At 42.5% G+C, this 13,511-nt stretch overlaps 1 protein-coding gene across 2 annotated transcripts; it reads right to left on the bottom strand.

The window, feature by feature from the left end:
* Positions 1-222: 222 nt before the first annotated feature.
* On the bottom strand, positions 223-11,149 carry LOC122005223. Of its 2 annotated transcripts, none has more exons than XM_042560179.1 (4): positions 10,676-11,149; positions 1,870-1,939; positions 1,687-1,785; positions 223-627 (listed from the first exon to the last, which is right to left on the bottom strand). In XM_042560179.1, the coding sequence occupies exons 1-3, from the start codon at positions 10,850-10,852 to the stop codon at positions 1,727-1,729; spliced, it is 306 nt and encodes a 101-aa protein (XP_042416113.1). In that variant the 5' UTR covers positions 10,853-11,149; the 3' UTR covers positions 223-627; positions 1,687-1,726. The 2 variants fall into 2 exon arrangements, with proteins under 2 accessions (XP_042416113.1, XP_042416112.1); XM_042560178.1 differs by having other exon boundaries at positions 1,691-1,785; positions 10,676-11,147.
* Between the last annotated feature and the right edge of the window lie 2,362 nt (positions 11,150-13,511).

Below are 13,511 nucleotides of genomic sequence, written 5' to 3'. Positions count from 1 at the left end.
ACAAGTTGATTCTAAGTGAAAATCATGATACACATTAAAGATTTCAAAATCGAGGATTTATAAATTGAAAGATAGACAAGCAGTAAAAAATAGTGTGGGACCCTATTTCGTAAAAAATACAATTTTTGAGGCGTGTGATTGTAAAATCTGAAGTCCATATTTCATCGACAGTTTTCGTAACATTATTTAGCATAACTAATGCAACCAGACTGCAAGCCAAAATTCAAGAAGTCACACAGAATTTAAATAGAGGGAATTTAAAACATTGTGCATATTTCATCCTTACTTCCTACAGTTGTAATTAAATGAGAAAGAGACACCAAACCTATCATCCAGAAACTATTAATTAGCTACCTGAAATTCCAGATTAAGATGGCACGACGCCGTCCAAACCTCAAATAGTCGAATGCCATCAAATATTCATGTGCGAGAATTCTCAGCGAACGAAAAGAAATAAGCAATAAAAATGAGCTGATGCAGAAGAAACTAGTGGATTCTCATGGAGAAACCAATCGATCTCAATGTATATCGAGTTTGATTGAGCACCGGAGTTTAGAAATAGGCATGGGTAATGGGATGGAGCTGTCAATAGATGTCAATGTGTGATCCAGAAAAGTGAGAACCGTCCTGCATCCAAAAATAGTTCTAATCAAGCACATTAACTGAAATAAACATGCATATGCTAATAAAGTACGGTTTCAAAATAACAATATAAGTATATAACATTACAAACTCCATGTTCTTTTTCTCAAAATCACAAAATTGTTTGAGTTCCTCCTGCTAAATCCATATTCTTAGGACTTACAAAATCAACAGTCTTTACATAAGTTTATCATTAAGAAAATCATGCAAAGGTATGACTTCTTTCCTTTTGCTATATACAGTGCATTATATTATTTCTTACCTTGTGGGAATTCAAAGTTTTGAAATGCTAAAAACACTTTTATTTTACAAAGATGTAGCACAGGAATTTTTGGATAGGTTCTCAGTAAAGCATGTCCAAAAGTGAGTCTTCTATAAAGAAGGTAGCTAAAGAAGTCCTCGAAAACTATTTACTTTTGCAAAAAATGCTACTATTTATATTATCAAACAAATGACGTTCCTTGGTTGTGGAATTTCAGGCTTCAAATTTATTCAATGCAAACGAAATGGTAGAAAAAGCTATCAAAGTGCTTTGAATGTAAAGAGAAAGCTAAGGTGACAGATAATGTACATGGCAACTCATATTCTTAGAACACAAGCATTCTTAAATGAACTTGCAAGAAGCCTAATAAACTAAAGGAAAAGTTCAGTTGTATACATTTAAAGCATACAATGAAAGAATTTGCAACTGATCTGGCTTGTTACTACATCGTTCTACTCAAATGTACAAAATAAAACAATCTATAGCCAAAAACAGAAAAAACAGTCACTATTAAACACAATTTCACTTGTGAAACTTTCACCAACTATTCGACACAAATAAGACTCCACCCAAACAAGTGCAACCCAAATCAATTATACATGCTTTTTGGTTTTCTTCACATATATAACATACTTAAAATTTCTCTCCATTTACTTCCCAGCAATATGCAAGAATAATCAACAAATTAGTTCCTAGTCAACAACTACTTAAGCTATCAACATTCAATATCATTCCACCCAAAACATCATTTGCAGAAGTGATATAAAGGAGGATGGAGATACCTACGTTAATGTTCCTTCTTCAAAACTGAGCAACCACTGATCATGATTTCACCACAATATTCTCCACATCGGAGGAGTCTGAGTCACTAGCACCATAACCTAAGATACACAAAATTTCATTAGTTTAGACTGAAGATCTTCATACATGATTGACTTTCTTCCCAGCAGAAAGAAGAAGAAAACCTGGATGTTTGCCGCTAAACTTCCAAGATGATGAACGATACTTAGATGCTTTTGTAATCCATGCATGTGCCTGAAAAGTCCAATACATACAAGAGAGCAATGAACGAAACATACAGGAGATATACAAGGTTTCATAGATTCTCTAACATTATATCAATGTTGCACCATCTCTCAAAAAATATACATACATAAAGTAAGTAAGTTAGATGATGATTTTTCAATTCAGCAAGGTTTCTTCTAACTGAAAAAAGTAAATGTACATGCACATGTCACGTTGTCAAGGTCTCTCAAGTGACATATTTGGTGGCCCTGAATACAGAAAATATGACAGGTGATTTGGTCTCCATCTGATATGTGGGCTTCATCTGAGATTTTCATGTGTCCCATTGCATAAACACAGTCCTTTCAGGAAATTCCAAAGTCAACTGACATGGATACTTCTTCAAAATAGAAGTTAAAGGGAAGTAATTAGCAGCGCAGCATAAACGAATTGAAAATATGACAGTGTGACCATAACGCCCAGGTATTAAACTTTTTAACAGGAAATTATGAAAAATAAGGATTCTACTGCAACTTCACAACATTCCCTAACTCTATGTAGGAATCCAATACTTCAAACATCAGCCTGAACACTCACCTACCGAGCAAAGAACAATGTAAAGACCAAGGTTTAAAATTTAGATACCAGTGCTGGTTTTGGTGTGTGGATTTTTTTTTAAAAAAAACAAAAGTCTTTATATAAATCAATTGTAACATTAACTCAGCATTTGCTTATTCATGACAAAGATAGATCCTAGCTGTCTATTCAATTGGCAAGCAAGTCTATTTAATTGTGCTCAATCATATGATTCGGTCAACGAACTTGATTGACTGCACCTAGTATAATTTCACCTGGCCCTAGCATGATACCTGATGCAGGGAGTATATATGAAAAGCTGCCACGAATGCAAACGAGGGTCAATCGGATGCTGAACTAGGTTAAAGTCAAGGAAGGTCAGCGGGATCACTTCTTTCAACTGAGCTGACCCGCCATGATCGACCCGTCAGAGCCGACCGACCAGTCTTCCAAGACCGACCTGCCAGGCCCCACTCACTAAGGCCAACTTTCTAGTCTTCCAAGGCTGACCCGCCAAGGACGACCCAATAGAGCCGACCGACTAGTCTTCCAAGATTGACTACCAAGGCCAACTCTCCAGTCTTCCAAAGCCGATCCGCCAGTCATTCTGGCTGACTAAGCAGCACATGAGTCCATATGGATTGTCAGAACATGTGTGTTGTTAGAACACATGGGTCGTCAGAACATGTGGGTTGTTAGAACACGTGGATTAAACATGTGGAGTGGTAGGAGTGACTGTGATTCCCATAAGATCTCTACAGTATAGGACATGAAGGACATGGCCCTCTACATATGTGACGTGACATATTCTTTATCATAGATGTGATATCTAATTAATGCGGGGATTACAAAGTGTTATAAAAGATCCCTCCTCTAGTATGTTTTATCATCCACACACAAACTCAACAATCATCCACTGCGCTTTTGCTATTTTCTCCTCTCTTGCACTGACTTGAGCATAGGAGTGACTGTGCAGAGATCCCCCGGCCTACTTACTTACTGACGTTCTTCTTCCTCCCTTCTTCGTATGCTTGTGGGCGTTCCTTGTTCAAGGTCTTCTTCCAGTCAACCTCCAGGCCAACTCACACCCCCGCATTCACCAATTTTAGACGGGATCAAACTTAGCACCATTTGTGGGAACGTACGCTTGATCTGAAACGTGGAAATGGATAATGTTGAAAAACTCTCTGCAATCACCATGACCCTAGAGGATTTCGACAAACACATTGTTGCCACAATGCAGAAGGAAAAATGAAATTTCTTAGGCATCATCCTCGTTCAATTGTTGCGCTAGAAGTTTACGGGTCTACGTCTTGACGAGATCCTTATTCTCTCTCCGACTCTGTGGGCATTCAGGAGTCGAGGGCACTACTCAGCTCCAAAATGGCCATCGACAACTCCAGATTGGAAGTCGACAGAATCTGATTGGCAACTCCGGGCAGAATTTGATCGGTAACTTCAAGGGATGAATTTCCAAGCAAAGTCAAAATTGCTAAAATCCACTGGCAACGCCAATCAACAATTTCAAATGGAAAAATCCAATTAACGTGGATGGAAATTATCCAACAGCAATTCCAATCAACTTGGCTAGGCATTCAGTCATTCTCCATTCGACATTTGTCAGCTCCAAAGTGGTTAACTTCCAATCACATGCCAATGGGCAAAAGCCGATCGACTACAAAGGCATCATATGCAAATTAGCAAAAGTCAAAATTTGCAAAGATACGTTGATCAGCAATTTCAATTGGATCAGGAATTCCAATCAAAATGCATAAAGTGGCATCCGATCGGTAACTTCATAGGCCCATCAAACTTCAACTCGGCTTCAATCGATAACGATCCCATGAAGGAGCGAAGTCAACATTATGGGGCCAAAGCAAATATCCCAGTGGCCATACCCATTCAAAATCAGCTCGGCAATTCAAAGGAAACCTTAATTAGCATCCAATCAGCAAACTCCAAAGATCACAACGCCCATCCAAACGCAACAGGAACAATCCAAGTGGTAGCCCCTTGGCTTCATTTGGATCACTCGATTATGGGGAATTTCCAATCGGCATCATTGGGATTCACTCGGCAATGGGGAATTTCCAATCAACTTTAATTAGAAAAGTCAATCTCCACTCGCCCTCCGGCATTAGCAGCTTACCAGCTCAAGCCATCTCAATATATTCTTGATCGGCAGTCTAGTTCCTTATTTGTATTCTCTCCCCGGCTCCGCGAGCATTTGGTAGTTGAGGGATCGAGTCAAATCCTCAGCCGATAGAAAGCTTGGTTTTCTATTATATTTCTCTCCCTGACTCCGTGGATAATCGGAGGTCGCGAGGTCGCTATTATATCCAGAACAGTGACAAGATAATCACAAAATTGCGCATCAGGTTCGAGTGCCTATGATTCTATCTTTTGAATATGAGTTGCTCTTCTTTGCAATTTCATGCGTGTTCCCACGTGACCAAAGATTCATGTCTCCCGACTGAGTTATAAGCATGTTTCCACGTGCCCAACGACCTTCTGGTCGGAAAATCCATACTCTCGCATCTACTGCGAGTCATAAGCATGTTTCCACGTGCCCAACGACCCTCCAGTCGGAAATTCCAGACTCTCGTATATCGCATATACTGCGAGTTATAAGCATGTCACCATGTGACCAAAGACTCTCGCATCTACTCGAAGTTGTAAGCGTGTTTCCACGTGCCCAACGACCTCCCGTTGGAAAATCCAGACTCTCGCATCTACTGCGAGTTATAAGCATGTTTTCACGTGACAAAAGACTCTAGTATCTACTGCGAGTTATAAGCATGTTTTCCACGTGCCCAACGACCCTCCGGTCGATCCAGACTCTCGCGTCTCTTGATCGAGTTATAAGCACGGTTTCCGCGTGTCCAAAGACTCGCGTCTCTCAACCGAGTTATAAACGTGGTTCCTACGTGCCCAAAGACTCTCGCGTCTCATGTCTACCAGGTTATAAGCGTGCTCCCACACACCTACATAGCCTCTAGCTCAGTACTACAAAGTTATGACCGCCCACTCGATACTTGCATTATAGTCGCTTGCCCACTCGGTACTAGCATTACAGTCGCTTGCACGGCACCTACTCAGCCACCAACTCAACACTACAAAATTACAGCAGCTTGCTCGGTATTAGCATTACAACCGCCTATTCAGCATAACTATCGTAGCCGTCGCCCGTCGGTTGACAACCCCAATCGGTGGATTCGATCGGCAATGACTTCACATGCAAAATTTCCAAAACAATGACATAAGCCGATCGACTGCAAAGGGACAAAAATTCCAAAGCACATTCTCAGTAGCCAATCAAACTCCAATGTACCAAAGCCAATCATCACTGCTCATGTGGGAAAAGCTAATCAGAATGACCGATTGCTAATTCAACGGAAAAATGTCCACCCGGCATTCGACATCTCCAATTGACCAAATTCAATTGTTAAAATCCACTGAACAAGTAATTTCATTCAACATCTCAAATCCACCCACCAACAATACTCACGCTTCCAAATTAGCAAAGCTAATCAGCAGCTTCAAATGGAAAAATCCACTCGGATGCAATCGGCAAAACCACAGATCCCAAGTGGCAAAATCCACTTGGCTTCAATTGGGAGCAAGTGGTCATACCGATCAGCACATGTCCGATCGGCTAAAGCAATTTAGCGGCTTCAATTGGTTCGATAGCCAAACGAAAAAGTTCTTCAATTGGAAATGTCAATCAGCAACCCCACAAGTCTTCCTTGGCAATTAGAAGCTTCTCAATCACGAGGTCATGCAACTAATTCCAAATGGCAACCTTGCTCGACTAATCGGCTTCACTCGGGAAATGTCGTTCGACAGCCCTCTTGACAATTCTTCAATTGGAAAGAATTCAATCGGCTTCACTCGGCATTCAACATTTCCAATGAAAATTCCAATTAAAATAAAATTAATCAAAATCCAATCAAATTCACAAATCCAATCCCATTCAAGAAGGCAAAATTTCAATCCATTTGTACAAAATTCTAGTTCGTTACCAATGGCACAATCTAAGGGCATCTCCAACAGAATTCTCCCAATGACCTCTTAGTCGGACCTACTTATACACATAATTCAGTCAACTAGGCTATGCTCTCGCTCGTGCAGTTAATTTGAGTTGGGACCGTCTGGTTGGCCTGCCCCGCTAAACAATTTAAGTGGGTTGAGTTGAAATTTTATCAATCCATTTAAAAGCGGGACGAAACGGGCCAACCCGCCTGGCCTGCGACCCACGCGGATCGGCCCGTGACGGGCTTGGGTTGGCCCGCGGGTTAAGGAAATGTTGAAGCAGTCGCTCATGCACCTTGAACAGTCGTTGAGTTCCCTTGGCGCTTCTCTCATGTTCATTAGAGCGAACAACACAATTGTTGTTCTTTTGTAGTGCATTGATGCAATTGTGGTTACTAGATTGGTTTATAATCATCTTTATGTTAAGATTTCTTAACTTGCATTTTCCCAAGTAATAGGTGTTAAATTCATTTTGCTTCATGAACATTTTCTCTTAACTAGATGAACAACCTGGGGGCCAACCCAAGCCACCGCAGACTTTTTTTTTTTATTTGGTGGGCCCGCGGGTTAGTGCACCTAACCCACAAGCAGCCTTGAGTTAGGTTGGGTTGAGGATTTTCCAATCCGCCAAGGTGACGGGTAGTAGAGCCGTCAATTTGGGTTGAGTCCGTCGATTTGGCCCGTCCCGCCAAACAATTTAAGCGAATTGGGTTAGAATTTTATCAACCCAAGCCCGCTGCGGGCCGACCCGCCTAAGCCCGCGACCCTCACAGGTCGACCCATGACGGGCTTGGGTTGGCCCACGTGAGAAACATATGTAAACTAAGTTTTATGTCAATTTATTATATTTCTTTATTATAATTTTAAAATAAAAATAGTATTTTTTATGCAACATAAGTACTCGTTTATGTCCATTTATATTTAAAATATATATTTATGAATACATTTGATTAATGAAATCTTTCCAAAGTAAAACGTTGAAAATATGAAATATTTTTTTAATTTTAAAAAAAAAAATTGATGGGCTCGCGGATTGGCCCGCCAAACTCGCAACTCGCCTCAGACTGGATTGGGTTGGAAATTTCCCAACCCGCCAAGTTGACGAGTCAACCCACCCCACCCCACTAAATAGTTGGCCCGCTACGAGCCGATCCGCCCCGTCACGAGTTGGCCCGTCTGACAGCTCTAACGGGTAGGCCTGCTCCACCTACTAAATGGTTGGCCCGCCATGGGTCGGCCTGCCCCGGTCGGACTGTCTGACAACTCTAGCTCCCGCCAATTCTGAGCTCTACTCCGACCGACTCCGGGCTCCATTAGAGCCGTCAATTTAGGTTGGGCCCGTCGGGTTGGCCCGCCCCGCCAAACAATTAAGCGGGTTGGTTTGGAATTTTATCAACCCAAGTCCGTCGTGGGTCGACCCGCCTAGGCCCGCGACCCGCGCGGGTCGGCCCGCTCGGGCTTAGGTTGGCCCGCGGGTTGAAAAACACATGTAAGCTAATTTTTAGGCCAATTTATTATCTTTCTTTGTTATAATTTTGAAATAAAAATAGTACTTTTCATCCAACATAAGTACTCGTTTGTGTTCATTTATATTTAAAATACATGTTTATGTATACATTTAATTGTAGAAAACTTTTCCGAAATAAAATGTTGAAGATATGAAATATTTTTTAATTTTTTAAAAAATTTTTGATGGGCCCGCGGGTTGGCCCGCCAAACCTGCAACCCGCCTTAGAATGGGTTGGGTTGGAAATTTCCCAACCCGCCAAGTTGGGGGGTTGGCCCGCCCCGCCCCGCCAAATGGTTAACCCACCACGGGTCGACCCGCCCCACCACGGGTTGACCCGTCTGACAACTCTAGGCTCGACTCCCACCGATTCCGAGTATTTCTACAGCTCAACTCTGAGCTTCACTCCCACCGATTCCAGGCACCGCATGACCTGTGGCGGGACGGGTCGACCCATGGCAGGCCAACCATTTGGCGGGGCAGGCAGGCCGACCCATCAACTTGGCGGGTTGGGAATTTCCAACCCAACCCAATCCAAGGTGGGTTGCGATTTGGCGGGTCAACCCATGGGCCCATCAAAATCTTTAAAAAAAATCAAAAAAATATTTCATATCTTCAACGTTTTATTTCGAAAAGGTTTATTCAATCAAATGTATCCATAAACATGTATTTGAAATATAAATGGACACAGACGAATACTTGTATTGGATGAAAAATACTATTTTTATTTCAAAATTATACAAAAAAAAATAATAATAAATTGACATAAAACTTAGCTTGTATGTGTTTCTCAACCCGCGGGCCAACCTAAGCCAATCGTGGGTCTGCCCGCAGCGGGTTTAGGTTGATAAAATTCTAACCCAACCCGCTTAAATTGTTTGACGGGGCGGGCCAACCCAACGAGCCCAACCAAAATTGACGATTCTAGGCTCCGCTCCTGCTTAACTCTGGGCTCGCTCCTGCTTGACTCCGGGCTCCGCTCCTGCTTGACTCCGGTCTCCACTCCAGCCAATTCTAAGCACCGCTCTTGCTCGTCTCGGGGCTCCGCTCCCACCGATTTAGGGCACTGCTCCTACTTGACTCATGGACTCCACTCCCATTCGACTCATAGGCACCACTCCCACTTGACTCCCGACACTGCTCCCACCGATTTCAAGCACCGCTCTAGCTTGAATCATGAGCTCGACTCCCATTCAATTCATAGGCTCCGCTCCCGCTTGACTCTTCCTGACACCTTAGTCGGGAGCAATTTAGCTTTACGATAGGTTCTCTAGCCAATCAGACTAGTGCCTCCTTCAACTAAGTTTGAGGGGGAGACTTGTGATACAGGGAGTATGAAAAGCTGCCACAAATGCAAATGATGGTCAATCGGATGTTGAGCCGGGTTAAAATCAAGGAGGGCCAATGGGACCACCTCTTTTCTATTGAGTTGACCCACCATGGCCGACCCACCAGAGCCAACCGACCAATCTTCCAAGGTCGACTTGCCAAGGCTGACTCTTCAATCTTCCAAGGTCGACTTGCCAAGGCTGACTCTTCAATCTTCCATGGTTGACCCACGGGGCGACCTGCCAAGGCCGACCTGCCAAAGTCGATCGACCGATCTTCTAAGGCCGACCCGCAAAGGCCAACTCTCCAGTCTTCCAAGGCCAACCCATCAAGGCTGACTTGCCAAGGCTAACTCTCTAGTCTTCCAAGGCCGACCTACTAGTCATTCTGACTGACTAGGCAGCTCATGGGCTCCATATGGATTGTCAAAACATGTGTGTTATCAGAATACATGGGTCGTCAGAACACGTGGAGTGGTAGGAGTGACAGTGTGATCCCCATAAGATCTCTACAATACGAGGACATGGGCGACATGACTCTTTGACATCTATGACATGACATATTCTTTATTACAGATGTAACATCTAATTAATACGGGAATTACAAAATATTATAAAAGGTCTCTCCCCCACAGGCATAGATATGTTTTATCATCTACATACAAACTCAACAGTCCTCCACTGCTCATTTGCCATTTTCTCCTCTCTTGCACTTACTTGAGCGTCGAAGTGGCTCCGTCAATCCCCCTCGCCTGTTTACTAATGTTCTTTTTCCTCCCTTCTTCGTGTGCTCGCAAGCATTCCTTGTTCAAGGTCTTCTTCCAATCAACCTCCAGGTCAACTCACCGGTGCTCCAACCTTCACCGATGTAAGATAGGATCAATACCTTTTACCTAAGAATCTTTGACTTGCATCACAACAATTACTCCTACCACTGCTTCTTCATCCATTCTCCTTCCAACTTTTTCTCACTGTTCCAGGATGCAAAGAGTGCAAACTCTATTTCTCATTGTCACCGCTGGTAAATGGAACATTTCAGATTGAGATGTAAGATGTATGATCAAATTGAATCCGCCCGAGTGTCAACATCTTGCCACAGGACAGATATCAGCTACCTTTTGTTTTTTACCCCTCATTCAAGTCTCCGTATCTTTATTTAGTTTTACATTTTTATTCTAATTGTATTTTCCGAAGAACATTGTACTCTTATTAATTTCTATGTCAGAATCGTTGAGAGCGAAAAATTCCCAGATCACTAAACCGTCCGACACAAGAATGGTAAAGAAAAAACAAATATTACAATAAATCGCAAAAGAAACCCACCTTTTGTTCATTTATGGGGACGCCATAGCCAACATGGTACATCTGACCGACCATAATCTGCATCGCTACATCCCCGGCCTTGGCCTCTTTGAGCGCATCCTGGAACCACCGCCGAGTGCAATCCGCCACCACGTCCTTGAGGGGGTCACGGGGATCCATCCGTTTCGGATCTTCCATCTCCTTCTCCCGGCTTCCTTGGGCGTCGGCGGTGGCGGAACTAAAGTCTTTATTGGAAGCCAGAGTTTTTGCCGTGACCTGACCTTGGTTTTGCGGATCCTAAAGCAACGGACCGAAATGGATGCTGCTCTACAGGCACGCTGGTGACGACAAGCCTGATGAAAGAGAGAGGCGGCGTCGGCGGAGGAAGAGAGGGCGAAGGCGAGACGAGAGCTGAAGAAGGCCGAAAGGGTCACATTTTTATTGGGGGGTCAGGGAGGCCGGAGAGTGGACTGCCTAATACTTCGAAGCGAAGTTTGGCGTCGGCTAAACTCGACCTGTTTGCCCGCTTATTTACGGGTTGAACCCAACATGAAATGTATATTTAAAGTACAAGAACAAAAGGATTTTTCATCTTTTTTTCACACACCAAAATACGATTTTTTTTTTTTGTTTTTTTGTAATCTATTAAGAAGTTTGGGTAGCTGTTTTAAAGTCCATCGACATAGATTTTTTTTTATATTTTTTAAAAAGAGAATAGTTTTTTAGAAAATAAATACACTGTGCATCTTTACATAAAATATAAAAGTTGAAATTAATGATAATAAAAGGTAAATACGGTGTTCCTCACCGTCTCTCCTAAATTATATGAAGAAAGATAAATTATATGATTAATTTATAGTAGACCGTCACATGGTTAAGAGGCATGAGAGAAGTTTTACATGATTCTGTAAGTACCTCGTAGTGATTTTGATGTGGTTAATCAAGTTAAGTTAGACTTTGTGTATTTGATGTCTTGCGTCTGAGTGTGCAAGGACATAGGAATGTAGGAAGTCAAGCGGAAGACGCAGTGGACGAGAAACAGGAATCAAGTCAATGGACTCGATACATCCGAGGGACGAGAAGGTGTGGAATAGTACACAGGTAGAGCGAGAATGACGTGTGTGGCACTTTTGATGGATGAGAAGATAGAGTAGAAGACTGCTCGAGGAAAAGGCCGAAGTTGAGTTCGGGTGAGCTCAACTTTTGAAAGTCGGAGGATCACCCCAAGTGACCGGAGAAAAAGCCAGCGACCGGAGAAGGCGCCGGATGAGTTAGAACTGGACTGACTGGTCCAGACACCCAGACCGTCCGGGCGCCCAACCACCAGGGTGTCAAACAAGCGCCTTATCACAGTGGATCACTCTTCGGGTCCATGTCAGCAATGGTTCGGGTGCCTGGACATGGTCTAAGTGTTCGAACATGAAAAATTCTATTTTTCAGCCATTACGAAGTCGTTGCATGGAGATAGACTTTGCCATGCTGGCGCCCGGATCACCATCCAGGAACTCGGAGTTCGCCAAGTCAGCAATGGATAGACTTGACCAAAGCATTATAAATAGATCCCTGGTTCACCTAGATTTTAGACAACACTTGTTGTACTCCAATTTTCTATTATGTTCTTTACTCTTTGAGTTGTCAACATCTTATACAAGACTTCTCCACCTCCGACTTATGTTGAAGGAGTCTAGTAAACGCGCTTCATTTGCCTTGAATTAGTAACATTCCTGGTTGCAAACCAAGTAAACCCGGTTGTCTCATACTCTTTTTTATTTCATTCTAATTTGATTAAGTGCTTGTCTAATTTAAGTCAAAAGTTTTGAGAAAGGTACTTTTGTAATTTCAAGCAATTCACCTCCTCTTGTCAATCGCATGAGACCAACAATTGGTATCAAAGTCAGACCGCCTCAGAAGAATTAACCATCAACTGAAGTAGTGAAGAAATGATCGGAGCAAGTATTCATCCACCAAAGTTCATGGGAGATTTCATCAACTGGAAAAAAATGGTGGTATTTTTCAAAATGAATTTTGATATTTTGTTAACTATAAAGTATAGTTTTGTAGCACCTCATAATCAAAACGACGACGAAAAATAAGAAAATCACTGGACCAACAAAGAGCAAGCGGACTTCACGGCCAACAATAAAGCGGAGTTTCATCTGCTGAGGATTCTACCACCTCAAGAGGTCAATCAGATCGAAGATTACAAGTAAGTGAAAGAACTCTGGAAGAACTTCCTAGAGCTGCACGAAGGAACCTCAAAGGCAAAGCTAGTAAAACGGGATCTGCTCTGGAATCAAGTGACAAATCTACTGATGAAAAGGGGAGAAACTATGGCTCAGTTGCACGCTAAGATCAAGGAACTGCTCATCGGACTCAACAACCTCGGAGAAGTGGTAACGAATCGAGACTTGATAAGGTTACATTGAATGCATTCCCGAGAACTGCCGAATGGACGTTGATCGTAGACGCCTACTACATCTCCAAGGACCTTTAGGTAAGTAGCTTAGAAAATTTATTTCCTACATTGAATTACATGAATCTAGATATGCAAGAATAAGAAAAGACAAAGACTCAAACAACAACGTCGCCCTAAATACGAGAAAGGTTGAATCGGATTCCGATGCATCTCTTGACGAAGAAGAAAAAACATACGTGGTAAGAAAATTTTCCAAGTTTTTTAAAACTAACAAATTCAACAAGTCTCAAGCCAAGAAGCTTCCACGGAACAAGAGAATGGTACGATGCTATAATTGTAATGAAGAGGGACACATAAAAGATGACTGTCCAAAGCTGAAAAGGAAGGAAAAGAACAAAGAGCTGAGCAAATCGAAACACAAGAACTTTAAAGCGACGTGGG

Source organism: Zingiber officinale, chromosome 7B (genome assembly GCF_018446385.1).
Source record: "Zingiber officinale cultivar Zhangliang chromosome 7B, Zo_v1.1, whole genome shotgun sequence".
NCBI classification, from domain to species: domain Eukaryota; kingdom Viridiplantae; phylum Streptophyta; class Magnoliopsida; order Zingiberales; family Zingiberaceae; genus Zingiber; species Zingiber officinale.
The sequence above is the reverse complement of the archived record's forward strand: the minus strand, read 5'-3'. Positions and strand labels throughout refer to the sequence as shown.